We start from the raw sequence: 26,705 nt of genomic DNA, 5'->3' as shown, positions 1-26,705 counted from the left end.
CAGAACTGTTTATAAATATCTGCTCTCCAGAAGACAACTGACAATTGTAATGGGGCTAATTCTTCTAGCAGCACTGGCATAACACCATCAGGGCTGTCTGGCGCTGCACAGGGTATTTCTTCCATGAAAGAAAACTAATCCTGAGCAAGACAGTTTTAGTGTGACTTATGTTCCTTGAAGTGCTATTACAGCAAGTAAAACAAGCAGCAACATTTCTCAGTGTTTTAAAATAAGCTACACCAAAATCAATATGGATTTATTCCTTGTCTCTTTCCACAGCGCCCAGAAGCTTTCCGCTCCTCTTTGACAAAAATGTATCTTCATTTAGTGCATATTATATATTGCACCTGCTGTAAAACAGAATTGTTAAATCATTAAATGATGGTTTCGCTTCCTTTTTCTTGCAAAAGTGTGATTTCTAATCATATTTTTTTCCATTCACGACCTGAGTAATGCCTGACTTCTTTGTTTAATGTATATGAAGTCCTGTCTTATTGTGTAAAATGTCCAAAGGCTGCATATGGTGACTTGGATTTTTCAGGACATTATGGTTTGCAGTTTAAAAATCAGAACTCAAATTTGGTTGTAGTGGGAGTTTGTTTAGCTGGAGCTGTATGAGAAGATTATGACCTTACTTGTATTTTTCCATACCAGAAGCAGACACTTTCCGAAGCACTTCAGCTGGGGAGGAAGAGTGCAAGTTGTTTATTTTCAGTGGCGTCTCCTTATCGAGACTCTTAATGAGCTATAACTGGATAATTAAAAAGCAGGGTTTAGGTCAGCTACTTCTGGTTTCAGCGTGGGATAAATGCATGTTTTGGAATAACTTAATATGGCATGGCTTTTAGGGCAGCAGTTTCTTTGAGCAGGGACTTTGGGGCAACTTTGGGACAGAAACTGAAGCTTCACTAAGAAATGGCCCTGGAGGAAAATAGAATGTTTTGAGCATCCAAGTGCCACCAGATTCTTTGTTATCCTGAAGGCTGTAGCTACTCTTTCTGAGCCTTGTTCCCAAGAACCAGCTGAGCCAGCCCAAGAGCATCACATTTGGCCTTTTTAGAGAAAATTCCCTGGCTGAATGGCAGGTCCTGGCTGACATAAGTAAGAACAATTGTAACAGAGCAGGGAGTCCTTTTGTACTGCTTATTATTATTACAATAGTCTGATATGCAGTTAGCAGGTAACAGCAATGTTAAAACTATTTCTGGTTATCTGTACCGAATAATTGCCTGTAGCCAGTACCAGAGAGTATCCAAAGTGAATCTGGATTCACTCAAGGTGCTTGTCAAATACAGATCTCAGGGTCCTGGGAGAGTTCCTTGCTACAGGATGAGATGCAGATGCTACCATGGCTCACAGACACTTCATTAGTATTAAACCTTGCCCTACAGGTGCTGGGTTGGCTGTGTTTTGCTAAAACCAGAGGGTTATTTTGAAAAGGGAAGAGGAACTGAGGGCAGGTTTTACAGCTGCTGTACAGCTAATTTCGTACTTTTTCACTTTGTATAGTATTTCACTGCATTTTTATCTAACTGTAGGTAAGTAGGTGATAAGCAACAGCTGCTGAGAGCTCTGGGCTTAAGGTTTGAGAAGTGTGACATTAAAATTCAGAACTCTGCTATATATCAGGTGTTTGGTTATAATTTTCAAACTCCTAAAATCTAGACCTTTTAGGTACAGATTTGTCTCTCTTTCAGGCAGTAGTTTATCAAACCCTGAAGAGCAACCTGGTGTGCAGAGCAGAACAGGACAGACTTGTGCAGGAGGGTGTATTGTGGTGCCTGTAGCAGCTGTTCTTGTCAGAGGTGAGCCAATTCCTCCTGAATAAGGAGCCCTCTTTCACTTCACTGCTCCTGAAACAAGTCTGGGGAGGGTCTTCTCCACAGAGAGTCTGTTTCAAAGGGAATGATTCTGTGTTTTTCTCCTGAGTGACTGGCCTGCATCACTTCAAAATTGTGCATCAATTCAAAATCTGCATCAATTCAAAATTGTGAACACAAATTTTTTGACTAAATGAAAGCATTTACAAGTAAGCATGGAATTAGTGCTCACTGCTATTCTGGAAGCAAATAGCTGTCTTAAAGAACTCAAGGAACAACTTGAGGATCATATCTAGTAGGAAGACCTGAGAGTCCTCTGCCTTACTCTACTGGCACCCAGGTGCAGCAAAGCAGAGGGAGCAAGAGGTCTCATCTCCGCTCAGAAAACTGATCCAGGCTGGTCCACAGCCCATCTGCCCTAACAATTTTCTGTCAGGGTTGCTGGTGGCTTTCAGCACTAGGATTTGAATGTGCTCAGCAGGAGAATCAACTTGCCTTCTGTGAAACAAACTATGTGGTATGCTTATGTCTAACACCTTGTGGGATGGAGTATGGATCTGCTGAGCTTCTGATCTTAGCTTCCATCTCAATATCATGAAATAATACTAATCCATGCAACTGTTATTGATAGATTGTATTTCTTTGTGCTTTCAGAGTAGAGAAAGACATCAGAAGTGACTGGAGAATAAAACCACACTGAAATCAGTCATCTGCAGATGTTTTAAGACCTGTTTGAAGCTCAGCTATACACACTAGGAACAGGAGCTGGTAACGCCATACAGCCTTTCACTTTGCTTTGAGCAGTTTGCCTTCAATCTGACCTTTGTGACAGATGCAGTACAGAATTGATAGGCTCTGAGCTGATGCTTCTCTTTGCTGGTATCTGCAAAATCTCAGTTGTTAAAAGAATTAAAAGAATCACACAGGAGTTATTCAAATATTTAATGCACTTTTACTTTTGAATCAGCCATGTTTTTATTCTTTAGCAAGAGGTATTTACAATACCCTGCCATAGCAGTGCAAAGCCACAGTGTGTTGAGCCTATCTAGGGCTATGGTTTAAGAGTGCAAATTCAGTGCAGAGGTAGCTGGGGCTGTAGTTACTCCTACCCAGCCCCTCCTCCTGGACTGAGCTACAGGCACCTGTGTGTTTCAGCTGCTCCTCACATATCCCAGGAGCATGGCACAGGGCAGTCCAGCTTCTTCACAGCCAGGAAGCTGCTTTACAGCCCAGGCTGGAAGAGAAAGGCAGCCAGCAGAAGGCAGTTTAAAGATTCAATGCTGATTCATGCACTCATGCAAGTTAGGTCCTGCCAGGCTGCTCCCCACTCTTTATGTGAGGAACTTCGTACTCACAGCAACTCAAATTTTACTGCTTCCATGAAAAAAAAAAGCCTTTCATAACAGTTAAACTATTACTAGGTCCATTAGTAGCTGTGAGGTCTATTTTTCAATCTCAAAGAAAGAGTCAAGAATACTACAGAATGTTTTAGAAGATACCCAAGTACTCTTCATGCTACTTTCTTAGCCTAGCTGAACCAAAAAAAAAAAAAAAGCCCAACCCAAAATCCATTGGTCCAGAGATACACTGTGTTTTTCTTTCTGTCCTTGCTCATATCTGGTCAACAGTAAGATCTAATTACAGTAGACTTAGTAAGCCCTGTACGTGTGCTAAGCTAAAAGTAATTACCCTGCTGTTTCTTAGGGAAGTTATTCCCCTTTCTTTTTCCAGAATTGTTCTTTCTCTACTTTGTCAACAAATTGCAGAATATCTTTAGCAAGAAGTTCAGGCTCCTCGAAGGCTGCGAAATGGCCACCTCGAGGCATGAAGTGGAAGGAGATGATGTTGGTGTACTTCTTCTTGGCCCAAGCCTGAGGTGTGTGCAGGATTTCATTAGGGAAGGAGGCAATGCCAGTGGGTACCTGTACTGTGAGCCTGAGAGAGGAGAGAGAATCACTGTCGTCTTCCAAACACTTAAATTTGTAACAAATCAAAAGTCCCGAGGAAATGTTCCTAAACAGTTGGGCACACTCTTGTTAAGCATTAAAATTTTGAGTTCCAGATCCTAAAACCGAAGACAGCCCTCTAATTCATGAGAATTTTTTTGCATACAATGATATTAAAGCAATTTTGCAAGGGCTCCAGGGCATGAGGCTCAGGTGCATGAAAAGGGAGAGGAGAGCCCTAGGAGGTGGAGGGCAGCAAACTTCCTCTTGCTGTACACAGGGCTCAAATTGAGGGGCAGGCACACAATTTGATTAGAGCTGGAGAGAGATTTACAGAGAAGATAACCACTCAAATATACTAAGCCTGGGAGGACAACTGGAGGGTAGGCAGGAGAACAATTGCTTCATATGGGGAGAGAAGAGAGGAATGCTAATAATCTAGACTAGTTCAGAAGCAACATTGCTATATGTGAGACTATACCTTGTAAAATAGCCCTTGCTTTTAACTGGCCCAAAGGAGCACTACAAAACATTCTTCACATTAGGAAGTGTAAACAAGTAACTGGATTCGAGGGGTGTGAATGATCTGTGCTTGTTCTAAGAGCCACATTTTCCAGGTTTAAATATCCCATACACATAAGCTGCACTGTCAGAAGTGAAAGACTTTAAAATGTAGATACAAGAAGTGCTGGGTATGTAGCCACTGGAAGCCTGAGGTCAGAACTTTACACAAGACTTTGAGACTGTCCTCTAGGCACATAGAAGCTCACATGGCTCATCTCATGCAGGCAGAACCAGAGCAAGATACTGCCCACAGCATAGCCACAACCACTTCAGGAACTGAGTCAGCTTCCTGGGAGCATCATTTCACAGCTAAATAAATACCATGGCACTAAGCTGTGGTTGTAAATACCTTGGGGCAGGTTTAAGCCTTCACTCATACTCAAGCTGACACAAGTACATGCAACCAAGCTGCTGTCTGAGCAGCAGCAGCCACATCAGTCTCACTGACTCCTCAGTGATGCAGTTTGGCAGCAGGCTGAAGTTGCTTCCAAAGGAAGGACTCAGGCCTTTTGCTGAAACCGGCAAAGCGTGTCCAGAAAAGTACTAAAAGTACAACCAACTACACTAAACAAAACTGACTGTGTGACTCAGTCACAGGCTGATTTAGTAACTGAAATAAAATCTGGAAGTACATGGATATACCATGAATGGGAGGCCCTCCAGCAGTGCCTCCAGTCAGATCTCCTCACTGATGGCTCAGGATTCCTACCTAAGCACCGTGTTTCCCAAGCACAGCACAGCACACCAAATACCTGAGGAATACTGTGATAGAGCAGTGTTTTTTCTCAGCATTCAGAAATCTATAAGGCATGCAACTATAAAATTAAGCTCAGGGCAAAGTACTTAAAGAGAAGAAGCCACACTTACTTTTCATGCTTCTGTGTGCCTATCCCCTTCTCCATGTTTTCTTTGTAGAAACGCATGGAGGAGACAATGCAGCCTGACACCCAGTAGATCATGATATTGGTGAGCAGATCATCCAGGCTGAACTTCCTGAAGAGGCAAGCACAAGAGACTGCTTAATTAGAACTGAAAACTTACTTGCATCACTTTAGCAGGGGCTTGACTTTGGTTTGGTTTTAAGGAAAAAAAAAAAAAAAAGTAAGAAAAAAATAGTTAATTTGGTTAAGAGAGGAGAGGTGGAGTTATTAATCCCCCTCTGTCTGCCAGTGACCAATTAAGGATGGTAAAGGCTTTCAGACACAAACTGGGAAGTGACTTTTTAACTCCTACATGGAAGACAGATTCCAACAAGCACCTTATGCTCCAGCATGGCAGTCTCTCCTGTCCACAGACTGGGAGGGTGGGAGCAGAGCAGCACATGCAACAGCTTGTGCCATTTATTAATGACAATCTGAAATACTACCATGAGCCTTCAACAGAGGCCTCACACACCAACATGTGCTGTAAACAGTGCATGTTTCATATAAAATTATTAGCTGTGCAAACATTCCATGTAAATCTGCTGCAACTGGGTCTTTCCATAGCATGCCCCCTCTCTCCATTCCTGACAGGTAACTCTTAAAGGGGGTTTCAGCTCTGATTTCTGCTGCACACTGAACATAATCCTTTATTAGAAAATGGTAGGTAGATGAAGCAGTAACAATCAATCCAATGCCAATTCACAGAGAGTTAACTGTCAGTATTACAATGAATCATGAGTTGCCAGCATCTTAATGTGGCTTAAACTTTCAGATTTTGCTTCCTAATGCGATTATTCCCCATAAGTCAGTTTTTAATATCCAGGAGTTGCAGGGTGTATTTCTTTTCTAGGAGATTGAAGTGGGAAGGGAATCCATCAGCCTCCATGGGCTGTTTGCCTCTGTGTGTGCTGGAGTGCAGCCCTGCACCAGCTGTGGTCACTACAGACTCCCAGAGGTGTGAGGTGACCACTTCAGACAGAACTCTTCAGCTGTGACTCTGGGCTTAGTCACCTCATCCAACATGGCAGGAGAGAAAGGGCTCACCTCTCTAGTCCTCCATCCTCTAAATTCTGGAATTCCATATCAGTCCATGAAGAAAACTTCTCCAAGATGTATGCAGCCAGTCCCACAGGAGAGTCATTCAAACCACAGCCTGTATAGGAGGAGGAAAATTTAACTGTAACTGATATCCAACTACTAAACTCAGAGTGTTAGAGAAGCTGCCTTTTATAATACAGGGGATGTAACTTTACAAAGCTGTTCCATCATCTGCTTTCTTAAATAAAGAAAATAGTACAATGAGTTGGAGCCATTTAATGCCAAATCATAAACTAAAAGTATCTGCAAACGAGCAGACTCCACATTAGCTCACATTGAACGTTTTTTGAACTGATGTAACAGTATTGGATTTCTGCTGGCTTTTCTTTTTTTCTGGTAAGCTAATAAGATTAAGCTCTATGTGCCAAGGAGGGTTTGCTTCCATTAATCTGGAAGTTGTCATGTATTAAACAGCATTACAGAGCCAAACCCCACATGCCTACACATGACCAGGAGGATTTGCAGCATTATCTAACAGCAAAAACATTTTAAGGATTATTAGAAAGTCATTAAGGAACAGCAAGGCTCCACTAAACGGTCCATCTTCTGAATTAGCAGTAGCAAACTGCCTTCATGTAGAACAAGCCTCCATATAGATTTTATAGTTTGCTTTTCTTGGACAGAAAGAACACACCTGCACTTGGAACTCTGATCACACATCCTAGAGCTGTGAAATACAAGGGACCCTGAACTGTCCCAGCTTCTCAGTAAAGCATGAGGAAAAGCTGTTCCCAAGGACCAACAACATATTCGAAGTTCCACCCATGAAACCCAGCCTTCCAGGAAGGTGCCTAACACTGCAGCTGGCACAATTTCATCAGTAATTGCTATTTTAAAATGACAGTGGAATTTCAGTCATTAAGCAACTACTATTGATGACTGAAATAGCAAGTGTTTGAAAAAGTTCTGTTGAGCACTTTCCAGATGTGCTGGACATGACAAACAATTGCCTGTTCTCATCTACTCACTGTGAGTAGAGTGCATCTGTTTTACATAGAGAAAAATGGACACTGGTCCTCAGAGCACTTGGAATTCAGGCATTTCTGTCAGAAATTTCTTCAGAGTGTTTTTCTCCTTTCAGGAACCTGCCACTGCCCTGATACTCTCTTTGTCCTTTGGAGAGCTCCAGCTCCCAAATCATGGACTGGCTGCTGGTTCCCAGCACAGACTGCTCTACACAGACCACAGGTGACTGGTAAGGACAAGAATCAGCCAGAATTCTGATTGAGCAGGAGCATGGCATCTTCCAGATATCACCTTCCCTCTCTTTCCTAAAGCACAAAAGACTGGCAATTTTTAGAAACCAAAACTCAACGGAAGCAAAATTATTTTAAATCTATACAATTATCCTTTTGCCTACACATTTTTAGAACATACTTCTGCCTCTGAAGGTAAGCTTATGGAAAACCATTAAGAAATATTTCCCTTAGTTATGTTTTAAATAAAATCCATCAGTGAATTGCTGTTCACCAAACTCAAATGTAGTCAGTACTCTTGACTCAGTTGTCCAATTCAGTCACAAAAGATGTTATTGAAATGGAAACACTTAATTCTCAGAGTTAAACCATGTGAGTAACTAGCTCATCTAGAAAGAACATTCATAGCTACAATTTTTTTTCCGTGAAAGTCTGCAAGTGATTCAGAACAATGAACGAAAATGAAATTTGATTTTATTTCTCAGGTATTACTTATCTCTATAATAAATAAGCTACATTGTGTGCTGCTACAGCTAAAAGCTTCTTGTAGTTTACATTATTTGAATGTGATCCATTCTCTGAGAAAAAATTATCTTTTGCTCTCAGCAGAGCTGCATTTGAAATGGAATTACAGTCCCCAGTGATAGCAGAAGTGGGAAAAATATTAAACAATCTATTTTATTTATGAAAACTGGAAAATGAGGTCAGTGGCACTTGGAGCACACTCAGTTTGGATGTGCAGATACACTGCAAAAAAAAATTCTTTTATGCATATTTTAAGTAGTACATTTTGCTTCTATGAAAGTACAACTAAAGGGAAGAGACTTAAGTATTCCGAGCTCAAAAAAAGGTTGTGGGGGTTTTTTTTGTTTGTTTTACCAACAGTATCCGGCTTTGTAGCCTGTATGTGAGCGTAGCCAAACTCAGACAAGATCTTGTAGAGCCCTTTTTTCAAGAAGGGGAACATCCTCCTGACATCTTCATCCTGGAATCCGAAGAGCCCTGGGAAGTACCGGCCCAGCAGGACGGAGAGCAGCTGAGTGAGTCCCAGCTTCGAAACTAAGACCATATTTAAATGGAGACCTTTCACATGGCTAAAGACAAAAACAGAAAAACCCCACAAGTTAATAAAAGTTTCAAGTTGTTGTGTTTAGAATCATAAACCATCCTGAGTTGGAAGGGACCCACAAGGATCATCAAAGTCCAACTCCTGGCGCTTCACAGGACAGCCCCAAAAATCACACCATGTGCCTGAGAGCATTGTCCAAATGCTTCTTGAACTCTGCCAGGCTTGGTGCTGTGACCTGTAACATTTAAAATGTTATTAACAAAAATGGACATACTTGAATTCCAGCCTGTTAATGACATCATGACCTCAGCTGCCCGTTGTAGTGTGGCTTTTCAAACAAAAATGACAAGTCAAAAGGACAACTGTCAGTAATCAGCACACACTCCAAGGCACAAAGCCACAAATCCTCCTTTTTTTTTTCTTTACAAGTACTTGTCCTACTCCAGACCTCAGCAAGGCCATGACAAAATTACTGCACAACTGTTTGAAAGAAAAAAACATTAAATATAACCTAGAGTATGTAATTCTGGATCTTTGCTTAACACTAAGCACCAAAGAGAGAAACCACACAGCAAGGACTTGGGCAGGAACTCCCAAGTGCACAGGAAATAACTATTCATAGAGTAAAACAGCAGGACCAAGGGGGTACTCACTTGGGAGCTATCTGGGCCAGGTTGGTGCAGATGAGCCAGCCCCAGTCACCACCCTGGGTGTAGAACTCATTGAATCCCAGTCTGAGCATCAATTCATAAAAAACAGAAGCAGCACTCACAGAATTGAAGTCTGCATTAAAAGAACAGAACACTTTTGTTGCATTAATTCCACCCAAACTTCTGGTCCTGCAGTACTGATTCTCCACATCGAGGCAACATTCAAGTTCCTCAAAAGCTGCAAGTCCATTTCTCCTTGCCTGACTCTGTGGAAGCCCTTGCTCAGTATCCAAGCATAGAGAAAAAGCAGAAACCATGAGGAGAACAAACTCCAGCCTTTGTTACAGACCTCTCCACTGCTCTGAACACTGACCATGAAAATCATAGCCAGGGAAGCAGAGAAAAGCAAACCCAACCTCGCCCATGTCATTCACCTGCACATGCAGTTAAATACTAAATTCAGTACCACTTTAAACTCAGAGCACAAGCTGAGCAAGCAGGTATTTGGCTGCAATCTGCCATGTGGATACATGAACTGCCTTGTTTCAACTCTTCCTTCTCACCTACTTGTACAATGCTGTCCAATATGGATGCAAAACAACCAAAAGGAACAGTAACAAATTAAATTTACCCTGCCTGCTCACTCACAGACAATTCATGGATGCAATTACAACTCTTGAGTTGTCAGTTCATAGCTTTTTATGGTTCTTTTCAAATTACCTACACATTGCTCCAGAAACCAGCCAGTGATGTCACCCAAAGTCACCCCCTTATCTCCCTCCTCCCACACCACACTCAGGATCTCTGTTTCCTCACTGGGAAAACAAGAAATATGTAACAGGAGCTGCTGTTCTGCTAACAGAGGCTGCCTTGCTGTGAGACTGGGCTTGTTGGGGCTCAGTTTCTTCTCCTGCATCATACCTTTTTTGTGGGGTGCTTCTGAGAAACCATAACCAGGGATAGATGGGCAAATGACTTCAAAAATGTGCTCATCACCGAGACCGTGGCTTGCAGGATCCGTCAGGAGAGGGATAATTTTGTAAAACTCGTAAAATGAGCCAGGCCAACCATGAACCATTAATAGTGGCTTTGCAGCCTGGCCTTCAGGCAAACGAGGAGGCTTTACATGAACAAAATGGATATCAATGCCTGTAAAAATAAAATCAATAATTAGCATGCCCAAATTTACTGTCACATCACTGAATTACATCACAACACTGAAAGTAGTCACAGAACAGATAACAAATAAAGCTTTTCTCCAGTCCTTTTTCTTGGTGAGTGTGCAAAGACACTGCATCTCTCTGGATGCATTTATCCAAGGACCTTAAAGTACTTTATAATGGGCAATTAAGTGTCACAGCAGCAAAATGAGGTTGGCTACTTCTGTTTTAAAATAGTTTGGCAAATTGAGACACAGAAGTGAAGCAATCTACCAACAGTAACACAGTGACTCACACAGCTTACAGGCAGAGGAGACAATTATATCATTTAGTCCAAGTGCCCTTAAATTTTATCCAAATGTCCCTACATGGCACAGGATAGGCTTCAGTCAGCCACAGATTTTTCTTCCTGAAAGGCCTACAATTGCAGCTTGAAGGCACCAAGAGATAGGGAATCCATCACAACTTGCAGCTGTTTGTTTGGGGGCATGAATCACTTTCCTCATTTTGCGCATGCCTTACTTTCCATTTGAACGTGTCTGGCTTCTGTCCCCAGCCACTGACCCTAAATGCTGCACAAAAGGAATTTGAAAAGCCTTCAGTAAGTATTCTCTGTCTGTGGAAGCTTCCTGTAATCAGGTCACACATCTTATCTGCTGATAAACCAATCAAGCTGAGTTGGGGACTTTATGCCTTGCTAAAAGAGAGTTAAAGCGTTCATTTTTGTAGTTCTTTCCTACCCATTATCCTATGCTTTCAGTATCTCTTTAAGTAAGTAAACAGGGACCTATGTTCTAGTACCGGTCTCCTGCTTGTTCAGTAAAAGGTAAAATCTGCAATGTGGTTTCCATTGTGACTTTTTTTTCCAGCAGGAAAGCTTCACACAGCATTGCACTACCTGCTTCAGGTGAGCTGCTCTTCCTCAAACTAACTCAGGGCTTTGTTTTCCAGGAAACAGGAATTTGTTCTCAGCAGAGCCTGAATGCCTCATTTCTTGATGTATTTAAGTATATTTTACTCACGTCAACTCTACCAGTGATCCCACCGTCTTTCACTGACTTGAGATTTCCCCATCCTTGACACTTCTGTGAATCTCTGTATTCTCTGAAAAGCCTTCAAGTGATGACAGAAGGTAGAAATCTGATACACAGCCTGTTTGACCTTGTCTTTTCATATCTCCTCTCTGTAATCTTTCCCAACACAGAAATTTCCCTTCCCGTTGCTATACATAGAGTATTGTCCTTAGCTGCTTCTCCCTTTCTTGTCTCAGATGGTGCTTTTTTTCTTCTTTTTTAAGGGAAGACTTTCTGTTTTTATCTTTTTCAGCACTAACCATTAAAGCATTTAAATAAATGCTTTGTGCTCTAACCATTATGTAGCACCATTTATCCCAAATCCATTTAAAATATTATGGCAAACCACACCATTTGAAATAACACACAGTTATGGGTGCAAGTAAAAACGGAGAAAAATGCTCTGTTAAGGTTAAATTTTGCCATCTTGTGAGACAATTGCCTGCTGTGCTCTAGATCAAGGACTGCAGCCACAAATGACCCAAGCACCATCCTAAATCAGGCATTTTAAAAAGCCCAGCACCAGCAGACCTTGGCTTGAATGAACTCTGGAGAGGTGCAGTGTGCTTTGATTGAAGAGAAACCATTCCCTCACACCTGGCAGCACATCAACCCCAGGGGAAAGGCATTGTGCATTCCTAGGCCTGGGAATGCCTGAAGAAGTGCAGTGGAGCACATCTGCCCTGTCAGGCAGGGACAACCTGCCCAGCTGAGGAGGGCTGCCAGGCTGATGGCCTCACTGTGACAGCGGCAGCTGGGCAGCTCCAAGGAGCAGGAGGAGACATCTGTGGGAATTTTTGCACGACTGCATGCGAGGCAGGGAACATGTGTATATCTTAAGATCCACTTCTGCTTCCAAACACCCATGCTTGGCTCCTGTTAACACCAGCTGACAGCCCGCTCATGCACAGGAAATTCCACTTGTCATTCCTTGTCCTAAAGGCTTCAGTTACACCGAAGGAGATCCCTGCTCCTTCAGCAGTGATGCCAGAGATCCAGACTATGGCAGCCAGGGAGGGAAGGCCCTGTGACACAACCACAGCCTTCTTCCCACCAAGTTCCCTTGCAGACAAATTTATCTATTGCTGTCTATATTTTAAGGGGAAAAACTACACACCTTGAATCTTTGTTTTGAATTGTGGGTACTTGTTGAGGACTTCAACTTGTTTCTTCCAATTGAACTGGTTTTTCCAGTAGGACACAACCTTCCTGAGATGCACTGAGTTAGTTCCATAATGGAAGCAACTGTTCTCCAGTGGCTCAGTGAATCGAGCCTGGTCAAGTCTCCTAAATAAATCCTACAGCAACAAAGAGAGAAGAGACATTAAAAGCACTAGTGTGTGCTGTCTTGGGCTGTGTATGACTTCTAGTTATTCCCCCATGAAATGAGAACAATGGATATAACATCTCTAATTAGACAACTGTGCCTTTTGCTGATGCTCCGTCACTGTTCCAGTTCTTTTCCTCCTCCAGATGGCCTCCTTCCTCTTCCATTCACAGCTGTTCTCAGCCTTTGTTCTGCAGGGCTGCCTAACCTGTCTGCCAGGCTGAGAACCACAGAGGGCAAGATGCTCTGCTGGCACTGCTGTGGCTTCAAAGAGCCTTTCCAGGGCACTTTCCTCACAGTCAATGCATGGATCTGGCCCAAACCTTTTGCTTTCCTACCCAAACCCAGGGGTAGGAGGTCTTCACCAGGAAACATTCAGAAGGATTTTGGATAAACAGCAAGTTGGAGAAATTAGACTGAAATTAAAGTTTGCCAATCTGGAATAACAATGACAGTCACCTTCCCACTGCACTTCAGGAATACAGGGGATGCTGGTGATACTGCAAGATCACTCAGCAGGGAAGGACAGCCAAGAGCCCCTTCCTACTGCCAACAGAACCACAGAGTAGCTGAAAGGCCGATCTGGAAATCTAATCCTGCTCAACCGAAGTTGGAAATTATCCATCTTAGTGTCTGCGGTGTAAGGGGAAAACATAACGGAGACCAATGTCCCTCAATACTACTAAGAAGGGCAAGCAAAGAGTTAAAAAACCCAGGCCTTGCTGAGAAATTAGGAATCTATTATAAATTAATAATATGAGCAATCCCATGAGTATTGTTTGAACCATGATTCCACAAAGATCTATGAAATCGTTCAATCCCTGTCTTAAACACACACAATCAAAATCTTTCTATCCAACAAATTCTGCAACGTATGTGTTTACTGTAATTACCACGGTAATTTAGTGTTGACCAAAGTAGACTATTAATTACAGAAGAATCAGCATCCAACACAGCTGCAAACATAAAGCAGTCAAGAAAATTAGGTATTTGTAATTGCTTTGGAAAGAAAAGGGGAAAAAAAAAAAGACATTGTTCTTATTCTGGTCTACACAAACTGAGGAAAATGCACAAACAGAAAAACAGAGTTGAGTAATCTGTAATATGATTTTTATGTTTATTAGGCTTTGCAGAGTAGGTTTATTTACCAGCAATCATGCAAGAACCAGCTGAGAACAAAATTATACAGTGAGATCTGCCTATTCATACCTATCTTCTGAAGTACTGAAAAATCCCTTCCCCCAAGGCCTGGACATCACTGGCACTCTGTTGGCTCAATTTAAAAATTACTTCCAAATACATTCTGCATCTATTTGGCCATTTCTTCCTTCCCTCCCCCAGCACAGAGATTTGCTTACACTCAGCTCTTCCTCTGTGGTCTCCACCTTAAATGGCCTAATACTTGAGTCTTCTTTAGTCACAGGCTTTTGTCCCTTGCCCCACCAGCCATCTTTGAAGGGCAGCATCTCTTCCTTCTTCTTGGAAAATAAGAAGTAGATAAGGAGTGTCCCCAGGACCAGGAACACCTCGAGCAGCATGATGCCTGCAAGAGAGGAACAAAATTCTGGTGAGCTCGATCAGCTCAGAGAGACACACATTCTTTGTGAAGACTACAGAGGTTTTCCCATTTTAGACAGGATTCCAGCTACAGGATGTCCTGGCACTCACATGATATTTATACTTCTGTGAAATTTCTGAAATAAAATGTTTTAACCTGCCCAAATGAGGAAAAAATATTTTAAATAAAAGACTCATAATAAAAACAGAACTCAAAGCAAGTAAAGAGACAATGTGGCAATTAAATAGTCATTATAATGTGGCTATAACATAAATATAACTTAATAATTGCAATTATATAATTCACATTTGATGCTTTCTCTTCCTCTGAAGCTCTAGATTCCCCACAAATCCCATGGCAGAGCTTCTCTTCAGCAAGGCTTATACACTTCTACTGCTGTAGATTTGGAGGGAAAGAAAAACAAGACATATATATACAGAATAAAAGGTGAACAGTGTGAGGGCAGCCACCTTGTACCTCCGAGTCAGCCAGGAAGTGGAGCAGGGATATATTTGCACAACCCTTGAACAGCAGTGCAAAGGGTGGTCACACCCTCCCTTTCCTTCTCCCTGTGAACTGTTTTAAAGAGAAAACAGAAGCCCATGCTCTAAAATGTGATCACATTCCCAAGTGATAAAATTCTGTCAAGGTGCAGAGCAACCTGATTTCACAGCACATCTGCATAACCCAGCTGCAGGGCTGCTGTGCTTCAGTCAAACAGAGCATCCCAACAATAACAAAAAAAAATCCATTTTGAATATATTTGAACTGTTTTGTGCTGCAAGTACAAAAAGCCACTACAACTTGTATTTAATAATTAACATTTTCAAGCATGCCTGTAAGTGTAAGAAACATTTGTAAGATGGTTTGGGGAACAGTAGTGTCATCATTTTAATGCATAATTTTAAAGAATGTTGTGCTTCAAACACGCATTTGCTGGGGAATTGCTAAGACATCAAGTATTTCAAAACTTCTGTAGGGCAAGGATTGTTTATGACCCAGAATGTCTTTATTCTCTCTAGAGCCAGAAGGTTTTGTTGGTTTTGCTGCTGCAGAGTAATTTGATGCTCTGGAATGGCTCAAAGAGTCATCAGAATGGACCAAATTTACTCCTGTATCAAAACAGGAATTTTAACACAAGTTAACAGGAATTCACAGGATTAGAGCAGGAATTAAATTGAATGGAATCATTTAAGTGCCTTTATGTGACAGGACAGGTTTTAGTCAGTTTCTTGAGTTTAATTTTCTAGTGGCTGACAATAAATAAATAAATATGTAAGTCAAGGGAAGCACCCATAGAACACTTGTACAGAAGCCAGGCACTCTGCAGATTGAGCAAGCTACAGAAAAAAAAAGCCAAAAAAAACCGCCAAAAACCCCCCAACTATTTTTCACACATGCAAGTGCTACAGCCTTGAAAGTGCCGGAATCCTCAGAGGCTGAAGCTATTGGGAATGATAGGCACTTAAAAGACTTGATTTGTTCATTTGTTTCACTGGTGATTCCATAATTTCTGCCACTTGTTTTTCTTCACAATGTTATCTGGAGTGCAAGACAACACTCTTTCCCCACCTTTACAACACCCAGGCCATAACTCAGCCCAGAATTAAAAAGTTTATCCAATTTCAGCTTGCCTCAGCACACAGACCAATGCAGTTTAGGAGCATCCTGAGCACAATTAAATTTTACTGCAAAGCAGAACTGGAGGGGTTTCTAGAAACCTCAGAGCACTTTACATAGAAATTATACCTACCACAGCATTTTATAACATTTCTACTCCTAAGCCTTCACGGAGAAAAACAGCAACTTCCCCGAAATCACAACACAGCTTGGGCTGTGTCTAGACTAGCAAGGTTCACCACCATAACTATGTAAACACCACACAGAAAAATCCAAACTCTTGGCCAACTCCAATCTGTTTCCAGAGCCCCCCAGCAAACAGAAGCGCTGCTGTCAGCACCAGCCCCGTTGTTCAGGCCGGGCTACCTCCCAAAACAGAGCTCCCTTTCTCCTGCTCCTGCTGCATCAGCACCGCAGCCCCTGCCAGCACCGTGACCGAGGCACAGCACCCAACACGGAGCTGCTCTGCCCAGGAACACAACCTCAGCCCGCTCCTCAGAGAGAAACCCTCGTGTCCTAAGGCACTGGAGTGCCCAGAGCTAGAGAGCCATTTCTGCTCCCCCTCATCTGCTCTCAAGGACACTTGAGAAAGCAGAACTTTTGCAGCAGGAGACCTGGGGAGGGATTGAGTGCGGCTTCACGTCTCACAAGAATCCTGTCTTCTATTGCAGATAGTTGAGGCTGGTGACAAATTGATTTGCAAGAGATGTCATCCTGACTTGGAAGAAGCTGCCTCTGATATGGGTTGGATTATTTTTTGCTAACAGAGATAGTCTGTATTCAATCTCTCCCAGTTCCCTTGAAACTGCCTGTAAAATTCCTGATTATAATGATCACGAGTCCCAAAGCTCCAACTGTGTCACATTTTCTCGTGAGTGCCCAGGAAGGGAAGGACCAAGTGCGTCACCAGTATTTAACTTGCACCAGTTCACTCAACAGGATTGTTTTGTGAGGGATGAGCTGCTGGGATGCAGCATGTTCCCTACCAACAGCTCCAGCCTGGGCCCAGAGGAGGCTGCTCAGAGCAGTGATTTCCCAAGTTCACTATTCAAGTTGCTTCCCTGGAACCCTTGTGTGTTGTTTGAGCAGCACAGAGCAGCCTCAGTTGTGATGCATCTGCACCAGAATTTCCTCAGCTAATCATTACTGAGATCTGTGGTGAAATGGAAGGTATCAGCTCCTTAACACTTATTCCACCATGCAGAAATACAGCACCATGAATGTGGAAGGACAAACAGGTACAATAACAGTTTTCTACCCTCAGTTTTCAGAGATGTCAACAACAAAGTGCGGGTGGTTTTATTGTGTGAAGTCTCTCGATGCAACCACACTGGCACACTGCCTTTATAAATGAGTGCTTCAAAGGGAATCCATGTTTTGGTTTGGCTTTTTCCTCTTTTTATGTGACCAAAGGCAAGATCTTGGAAAGAAGTATTTATATTTATTCCATGGTCCTCTGAGACTCTGCTGTACTTCAGGGTAGATATTGTTTACAGACAACACTTAAATACCTTAGACAGTACTTTTATCCTAAAGAGTTCAAGGAGGAATGCTTTTGGTTTGTTGTTTTAAAAACATGTTTTGAAAGAAAAATGTTGAAATGTAATGGGCCCAGTAAATAGCCTAAAAACAAGCTCCTCCTTGAAGAAGGCCAAGCATGTCTCGAGAAGTATGTTTGCAAGAAACCCCCAAAAGTTCCTTACAGTGTCTTACAGCTCCCTGTTGGAAACACTCCTGGTTTTCAGCACCTTTTTGCATTTTCATTTGTCCTCTGTCTGTGCATTAACATCAGAACTAAGGGGTCCACAGGAATAGAGCAATTATTATTATTTACATCAAAGCTATGTCCTGTGTCTTGCTTTGTCTTCATCAATACACAGGAAGAGATGCCCCAGAGAACAGTGCTCTTTATTTTCAGAGAGGTCATCTATGCAACAGCTTAATGGTAAAATCCCCCTCTCCTTCTACAAGTGCCCATCCATTTCAGCATTTCAGCATTAGAATCCATCTGAAACATGTTTTTGGAGAAATAAGCAACTGTGCAGACCTTCACCTTAATGCTGGAAATGCGTTCTGGCCCAAACACAACCCAGCTGCCATGAATGATGTGCAACAGCCACAGATTTGAGGATGCTACCAAACCCTGTCAGTGCAAAACTAATGCTGCATGGCTGAAGCAAGAACTGTGAGACTCTGCTGCTTCCAGAGTTAATCATGGCTTAGGGTTAGTAACATTTTCTCTACAAGACTGGTTTACCAGCACACTGCAAGGGAGCTCAGAGCACTTGGCACACTCTGAGAGATACAAGGTTTTTGATTAATAATTACTCTGCAGGTGAAATAACAGCTCAATTTAGAAGTGATTTTTCTGTTTATTTTTGTTCTCTTACATAAAGTCCCACATCAGGCTTTACCAAGAAGGCACCTCTTTGCTGCAGCATCTCTGTTTACATGGAGGCTTGCCCAAAGAGCACAATTGCAAGTTTCTCTTCCCTAGAGACCTGAAGGAAAAACAACCCCACTGAAGAACTGTCACAGCACAGCAATAAAAAACTCACAACACTTGTAAAAGGGTCCCTGAGCACTGCCTAAAAGGGACTAAGACATGGCACGGGCCCCACAGCTTCACCCTCAGTCTATGTTCTACCACCTCCAGGCATCACATTTTTGCCATCACGTAGCACCAAAACCAGACAGAAAACCATCAAGTCTCTCAGAGAAGAAAATCTTCCTATTTCTGTAGTTTATGGAGCATTATGACAAGCTTGAAAATAGCTTAGCAACGCAGAAATTGCTTTGCCTACAAGGGATATCATCTCCCAGGTGAGCATGAAATGATACATTAACATTGTAGGGGAGGAGGAGAGGCAGGCATCAGATGAAATAAAGCATCCTACGCAGGAAAGCAAATCAAAGACAGGAAATACAAATCCAATAGAGTTTCTGACTTGTCTCGATAAGAAATTTAGCATTTACATTTTTTATTGCCACAGGGAGGTGGCACACAATGCTATCTCCAAAACAGCAGGAAGAGATTATATCATCCTATTTTACAGGTTTTTTTTTTTTCTCTAGACTGTTCACAATCAGAAATTAGCCAGTACAGAAGGAACTTAATTAGAAGGCTACAAGCAAGGAGTGAGGTCACATTCCAGAAGTAGTGAAACCACATTCCCTCAGGCCTCTCTCAGGATTGGGACATGCTGCTCTCAAGACAGGGTCAGGAGTACCCTGCTGAGGAATACCCCACACCTGCAGCACTGAGGCACTGCTCCCGTGCAGCTCTTCACCTGCAGGAACAAGCAACAGGGCCAGTTTAGGCTCTGGGGGTGCCCCCACGCATCTCCCAGAAGTTGCACTTACAGCACTTATCCTTCGAGCCACGTTATTCCAGGGGAGTGGTTGAGCACCTTACACAACACACTCCCACCTAAACTTCTCCTACAATTATAAGCTGTTGTTAACTCTCTAGTAGTACACTGAAAGCCCACAGGCACTAAGAGCCAAGTCTAGCTAAGCATAAAGGAAAAGTAGTATGGGAATAAGTTCACTGTTACCCACTTTGCCTCACCCAGGGTCAGCTTAATTATGTAACCACTGGCCAGTCAAAGTTCATATCCCAATCATTATTTACAATACTGCATACCACCTTCTAAAGAGGAAAAAACTCAATTTACAAGAACACATATTTAAGCCACATGACTTGCTCTTTCAAAGCCATGCCCCACACATTCTTCTGTGCTGCTTAAAAACATGATTTGTTTCTATCAATTTTCCTTGTTTTGCTTCTATTATGCTTGAACAAACCCACTCCCTTTCAAGATTCTGAAAAAAGCCTTTGGGCTACATAAACTCAAACGGACAGAATCCAGCTTGGTATCTGTGTAATGCCCATTATTGTGATCTAATGACTGTATGCATGATTCAGGAGAAAGGAGATGCACTCTCCATCTGCAATAATTTCTGTTTAAGATTCTGCAGACAGAAAAGCCACAAAAGGATTCTTAAATCAGCATCATTCAGTCATGATAATTAAGAGTGAAAAATTGTTCAAACTACCATAATAATGCATTAAGGTTAGATCATACAAAGATTTTATCCTATTTATCCTATCCAGTATTTATTTAATGACCCTCAAATCCCAGCAAGAACAGATTTTTTGCAGAGGTGCAGAGAAGTGAAAATAGCCTGGCATACAATGGAGGGTGAACACTGCTGAAAGTTCTCTCAAATCCCATCTTCCAGTTTAAAGAGGGAAGGATACCATGCCAGTAACAAGTTTTTTTTTTTAAACAGTTCTTAGCCACTATCCAGCCAACTAAATTACACAGTCCAAAAGAGTCCAAACAACATCTTGAGCTTTACTTCAACATTTCATTCCTAGAGTCTGAAAAGAAATTATGAATGGCACATGGTTCTGTTTTGCCTTCCACCAGTTTTTAGCAATAATGAAGTTCACCTCCTCATCCCATGCCAGCATCTGCATTTTACAGAGAAAGTGGAAATGAACCAAAAAAGTGAGATATTACAGATAAGGAAATGAGATTGAGGTAATTGTTCCTCTGGCCTTAAGGAAAATTTGGGCTCTATTTTTAGCTTCACGAAATCCTCCAGTTTTGAAGAGTAAAAGGTTACCTTCCTTCCATACTGTGGTGTTATTGCCAATGTTTTGCCTGCCCTGATCTCCAGATAAGACTTGTTTTCATCCCAAACTGCTTGGTGGAACAGCACACCATGTCCCCTTCTATTTACTGCAGGATCTTCCATTGGTCTAAGTCTCTTAAGATTCTTCCATGGAATCAGGGATGGAAAGATCTTTTCAGCTAGCAGATTTACAAGCTTTTTGTATTAGCACTGTTAGAAAACTGTGTTATTGAAACCTTTAATTATTAAAACATGCAAAATTGACGTATATGTGGTGCTTTAGAGGGGAAAAAAAAAGAGTGCAAGCAGTTTGAGGTATGCAAGAACAAAGTACATGACAACCATTCCATTAAAAGAAGGTGTGGAGATAGAAATGATGAAAATAAAGACTGCCAGGGGAATTTTCTGGCAGACTGCACATTGTGAATTTAAATTAGGATCATGACTCCAAGTAGTAAGGGCAGCATGAATGAAAATGTGCTCCAGCTCCTATGACATGCACAGTCTAACCTCTGTGATGCCAAACTCCCTCCTTCCTCTGGGATGCAAGATGACCTCCATCTTCTTTGATGCCAGACCTCCTCTTAACCTCTGTGACACCAGCCTCCCTCTTACCTTTAGGATAAGACTCCATCCTCCATTAGTGAAGATTTTCTGCTTTTTTCTATGACGTCAGATTATTTCTTTCCTCTGTGATGTCAGACTCTCTCTTATCTCTGTAACAACTTCTTCCTTTCTCGGTGATGCCAGACTCCCTCCTTTATCTTTGATACCAGACACCCTCCTTTCTATAGGATACCACATTCCCTTTTACCTCTATGATGTCCAACTCTGTCATACCTCTCTGATGTCAGACCCCTCTCTTCCTTCCTCAGTTATGACACTTTCTTCTTCCTTCCTGATGCCAGACTCATTCTTACCTCTGTGCAACACACACAAACAAACAAACAAACAAACACACACACACACACACACACACACACACACACTCTCCTTCCTTCCTTGATGCCACACTACCTCTTACCTCTGAGATGTCCAAATCCGTCACACCTCTGAGATGCCAGACCAGACTGGATCTTCCCTCTGTCCAAGACTCTCTCCTTCCTCAGTGTGAAATTACTTCAATCCTCTGTGGTGTCCAACTTTTCCACATTTCCTCCTTTTTCTATGATTCCACCACTCCTCCTTCCTCAATTATGTCTGACTCCCTCTTACCTCTGTGATGAGACTCCTTACTTCATCCATTATTTCAGATTTCCTTCTGTTTCTAGGACACCAGATTCCCTGGCCACAAAACGTGAATACTCTAAGTACAATGCAAGAAATGTGCAAAATCATATATAAGATAATCAATTCACTTTGCCTAGAGCTGTAAGTGTAAAAGGAAAGAAGAATATTAAATGTGACTATGGAAACAGGAAGAGATTGAAACTTGTTATCTCTCTACGAAGACTTCATTTCCAAAGAGGAAAGGAACTTTGAATGATGCCAGAGGAGGGGAACAGATGGTAGTCATCATTTTCTGTCAAATAACTGCAACACCAAAAGGATGTGCCAGAGTAAACATGCAACAAGAACAATTCTTGCTACTTTATCTCTCTCTTAATAACAATATTTAAGTTCTGTTTGGATTCATGGCCTTTGTCTAGGAAAGTGCACTATCTGTACCCACCAGATTAGAGCAATTAGCACTCTTGATGAAGTACCCAAGAGGGCCAGGTCCTCCAACAGAGCTTGGGTTTTGACTAATCTTACATGGGTGTTTTACCTGAGAGGAAGACTTGTCTTCTATCAGACAGCAAAGCACACCGAGGCTGCAGACACAGAACAAACAGGGAGAGCAAGAGTTGTGTGTCTTCACTGCAGAATTCACAAGATGGACAAAATTTGACTGCTGGGTGCAATAAATGTGAGAATTGCTTGAGACAAAGAAAGAACAAAACCCAAAAGTTTGCTGAGCCTTTTCCTGTCCCAAGGATTACATCTAATAATCTCCTGCAGAGATGTTTCAAAAAAAAGCCAGAGGAACGTTGGGTAACAATTCACTTTTCAGAGAGAAAACCTAGCAAACAGCTCCTGTTATTTAATCCAGCAGGATCCCTCCATAAACACGATCACAGGTAATTTCTTCATTCTGGCAAATGCACTATTGAAAAAAAGGAAGAACAACTAACAAAGCATGGCTACAATTCCCACAAAAATATTCCCAGCCCTGCCAATCAGAAACAATTTAATCAATAACAATGCACTTAAATATATATAAAAACTGAGAATGCTGCTTCAAAAAAAAACAACCATAAACCCCAGGGTATATTCAAATCACTGTCAGCCATCCTGCCATGTCTAGCATGACCAAAATATTAAAGCAAATGCCACTTTAGAAGAAGATGTTTTGTGCTTTACTATTTATGTAAATACCCGTTTACATACACAATGATACTTTTAATTAAAAATAATGTGTTCAGAGGAAGAATCCAGGACTTTTTCAGCAGTAGTATTCAGAAGGGAAAAAAGTATTTTCAACATTAATTACAAGCAGACCAAAGCTCTTCAGAGAGAAGCAAGACGCTCTACTTTCCAAGTGACTTTTCTTCAGGGACTTACACAGTAATTAGACATCTATTTGCCACATTTGGAACTTGCACTTTAAAGAAGACTGCCCTGGTTCTGGGATTGTGCATGGCACAAAGAAAATACTCTTGCAGGCTCAATGAAATAGTGCACACTCTACCACATGGGAAAGGCTTTACCTCTGCTCATCTGGCCACAGAATTTGAACACTCCAACTATAATGCAAGAAATGTGCATGGGAACATGTAAGATGATCGACTTACCTTGGCTAGAGCTATAAGTTGTACTTCACCCAGCCCTGCTTCGCTACTTCTCCACTGACAAATTACTTGACAAACTATTTCTGAAGCAACAAGAATTTCTGGGAGCATTACCATTCCAGAATTATTACCCCAAACAGTTTAATTTACCTGTTGTAATTACTCAGAACAAATTGGTCCTTCCACTAAGGAGCCTTGAGTTTGTTTCACAGTGCTTACAAGACTAAAACATTGCCATTTTATGCCTAAAAATACTGGGTAGGTCTGAAAGCTTTGTTGAAACCCTGGATAAACAAAAAGGCTGAAAAGAATGGTATTGCCCTACAGAATGACCAAATACCTAAAGTACAGTAAATCAACAGGGGGGGAAAAAGCCTTTTAAAGCACGCAGAAATCCAATACCTATTTTGGGCAATTCATACAGACAATTTGCAGGTGGATTCTGGCTGCACTGGTTATTACCAACTGTGCTCTATTTCAAATTATTTACTTCAAGGCCATGATTACACAAAATAAAATAACAAATTCTGGGAAAAATAACAAGCCACCAGAGTTTAAGCAAATCACACACAAGTTTTTACATTAATACAGACTGGAAAAGATGTAGAACAAAGAGCCATGAACTTGACACTGTGCCAGGACCTTCCCCACAAAGACTTCAGCTCTGACAAAGATCTAATCCCTGTCCTTGGACAACTTCAACTGTGGATTGATTTTCAAAGCTGCTTAATTGCTTTTGGGGCCTATCTTCCATCGATTTTCAGTAAGCATTAGCAATCTGTGCACTCAAGCCTCCGCTTTAGCTTACTTCAAACAGGAGCAATATGGGCTTCAGGGGAGAAGCACAGCATCTCCAAAGAGTAGTGCCAATCAAATATGAACCCTGCATTTGTGGCTCTCCGAGTAACTTTGAGACATTGGCTTCTAAGACCGATCCTATCTTGTAGGTTCACCTAAAATCACTAGACATCTTATTTTTGATAAAGCTAGGCTAGGAAAATAAGGGAAGAGAAAGCAGCCTAACTCAATAGTTAGAAAACTAAGCAATGCATTTGAGAATGGCATGTTTTAACTCCTGGGCAATCAAAATTCCAACTGAATTCTTCTGACAAACTGAACCCAGCCTGAGCAGAGTGTGCAAAATTTGCTTAGTCTTTGCAGATTGTTCAGTTATGCAACAAAATACAGGAATTAAACTTGCAAGGTTTTCTTCTCATGCCTAAAATGCTTGTTCAGCAAAGGGACTTATGCATAAAGTACTCAATCAAAACATTTTCAGGTCTGGCAAAATTATCCATAAATAAATAAAACTTCAATTTCATATCCCCATTTAGAAATGAGCAAATAAACCAAACCAAAACCATTTACATGCCAATAGTTAAAGCCACTTACTCTAACTAAGCAGGAAAACCTGGCCACATTCCCGAGGAGCGCTAAATAAAATTGGTGTTTCCTTAAGCACTGGTAAATCCCGCTTATCAGGGACCTTACTCTGGAAAAGCACCCCTGGCTCCAGCAAGCTGTTGGGAATGCCACACACGCTCCCATCCCAGGAATGCAGATTAGGTCCCTCCTGTTCCCGAAATCAACAAAAAATCCCCAGCCGACCCACGGCGTTATTCACACTTGAACAATTCCCATTGTTAGGAATCCGTGGGGCTCCAGCTGCGGAGCGCCGCGCACCCCTTCAATCTCTGGCATTTACGGACCTTCGGCGCAGCGCCCGGGGGTTTGGACACACGGAACCGCTTGGAAAAGCGCTTTCCTTCACCTCATGGGAAGATGAAGCTCCTCTCTCCGCTCGCATCCCGCCAGGGAACTTCCCAAGCCGAGCCCGTCCCGCCGCACCCTCCCGGGACCGCGCCCCGCCGCTCTCACCTGCCGGCCCGGGGAGGGCACCGAGCTCCGGCCCCGGCCTTGCTCCGCAGCCCGCCGGGAGATGTGGTTCTGCCCGGGGCCGAGGCACAGAGGCTCCGGGGCACAGAGGCTCCGCAGCCCTGTCCCCGCACACCCCGCACACCCCGCCGGGCGCCGCGGCTCCCGGAGCGCCCCAGGCTGCGAGCGCTGGCTCCCAGCTGCCCTGCCAGAATTAGGGCACTGCCGGGCAGCCGCGGTGTGGAACCACCTGTGAGCTCCCAAGCGCTGCTAGCCGGGCTCACCAGCGCTCGCCGCGCCGTAGGAGAGCTCAAGAGAAACACAGACTCGTGCCCAGCAGAAGGAACGCGCGGAAAAGGCACCCAACGGGGCTGCTTGTTCTCTGACCCCGTGTTCTCCAAGGCCGGTCTTCCAAACTTGGCCACAGAGATCTAAACAAGCCCCAAAAGGTCAAGCTGTAGCAACTCATCCCACCAGGAAAAACATAACAAGGAAATAGTAAATTCTAGATCGTCTCTGAGGTTTTTCCATTCAATCTCAGTTTTCACCTTTCACTTCACTCTTAAGATCCAATCTTCTTTTTTCATCACCTCCATGCCATCTCAGCTCCTGTTTGGATTGTTGGGGTCTCAACGGACTTGTAATCACAGGTAATGATTCCTTTCACATCTTTCAACTTCTTCAGCCCAATCATCACAGTCTGCTCAAGCAGCTCTTTGCCCAGAGCCTTTGGTGCAGCTCTCATGCTATTTTGTTATGAGCAGAAATAGTACCTAAATTAAAAGGTAGTCTTCTTTAAAGCAACATGTCCATAAACTGTTCTGTAAGTTAGTTTTGTCCTTCTTTGTTGTTTTCTTCTTCCACACCAAATGTTCTGGCTGAGTCCTGCTCCTTTTGGGGCATTTATCTTTACAAACTGCTCTGCACTATTTTTCTTGAGACACCGAAAGCTTTAGTAGCAGTCCATCTTCCTTCTGTAGGACTACAGGGATTTCACTTCCATACAAATAAGATGTTGTTGAATTTCATAGTAAACATTACTTCTATAGGATGAAAGTTAAAAATGCAACTGTGTTATGTGCCAAGGTCATAACCCTCGATTACAGCTACCACACAGATACTTGTCACAGCTTAACCCCAGCTGACAGCCAAGTACCACATAGCCACTCACTCACTCCCCCACCAGCAGGATCGGGTGAGAATCAGAGGAGTAGAAGTCAGAAAACTCATGGATAGAAATAGACACTTTAATAGGTAAAGCAAAAGATGCACATGCAAGAAAAGCAAAACAAGGAATCAATTCCCTGCTTCCCAAGGGCAGGCAGGTGTTCAGCCACCTCCTGGAAAGAGA

At 42.4% G+C, this 26,705-nt stretch overlaps 1 protein-coding gene across 5 annotated transcripts; it reads right to left on the bottom strand.

The window, feature by feature from the left end:
- Window positions 1-2,657: 2,657 nt before the first annotated feature.
- Window positions 2,658-25,685, bottom strand: EPHX1 (epoxide hydrolase 1). 5 transcript variants are annotated; one of them, XM_058834801.1, is made up of 9 exons: window positions 25,358-25,685; window positions 14,185-14,369; window positions 12,617-12,797; window positions 10,188-10,415; window positions 9,270-9,399; window positions 8,427-8,641; window positions 6,298-6,406; window positions 5,198-5,323; window positions 2,658-3,755 (listed from the first exon to the last, which is right to left on the bottom strand). In XM_058834801.1, exons 2-9 carry the CDS (start codon window positions 14,362-14,364, stop codon window positions 3,530-3,532), a joined length of 1,395 nt encoding a protein of 464 aa, XP_058690784.1. In that variant the 5' UTR covers window positions 14,365-14,369; window positions 25,358-25,685; the 3' UTR covers window positions 2,658-3,529. The 5 variants fall into 5 exon arrangements, with proteins under 5 accessions (XP_058690784.1, XP_058690786.1, XP_058690788.1 ...); XM_058834803.1 differs by lacking the exon at window positions 25,358-25,685 and adding an exon at window positions 25,189-25,320 and having other exon boundaries at window positions 2,659-3,755; XM_058834805.1 differs by lacking the exon at window positions 25,358-25,685 and adding an exon at window positions 22,417-22,439 and having other exon boundaries at window positions 2,659-3,755.
- Window positions 25,686-26,705: the final 1,020 nt, after the last annotated feature.

This window comes from Poecile atricapillus, chromosome 3 (assembly GCF_030490865.1).
Source record: "Poecile atricapillus isolate bPoeAtr1 chromosome 3, bPoeAtr1.hap1, whole genome shotgun sequence".
In the NCBI taxonomy this organism is placed as follows: Eukaryota; Metazoa; Chordata; class Aves; order Passeriformes; family Paridae; genus Poecile; species Poecile atricapillus.
This window is presented reverse-complemented; position numbering and strand designations above follow the sequence as displayed.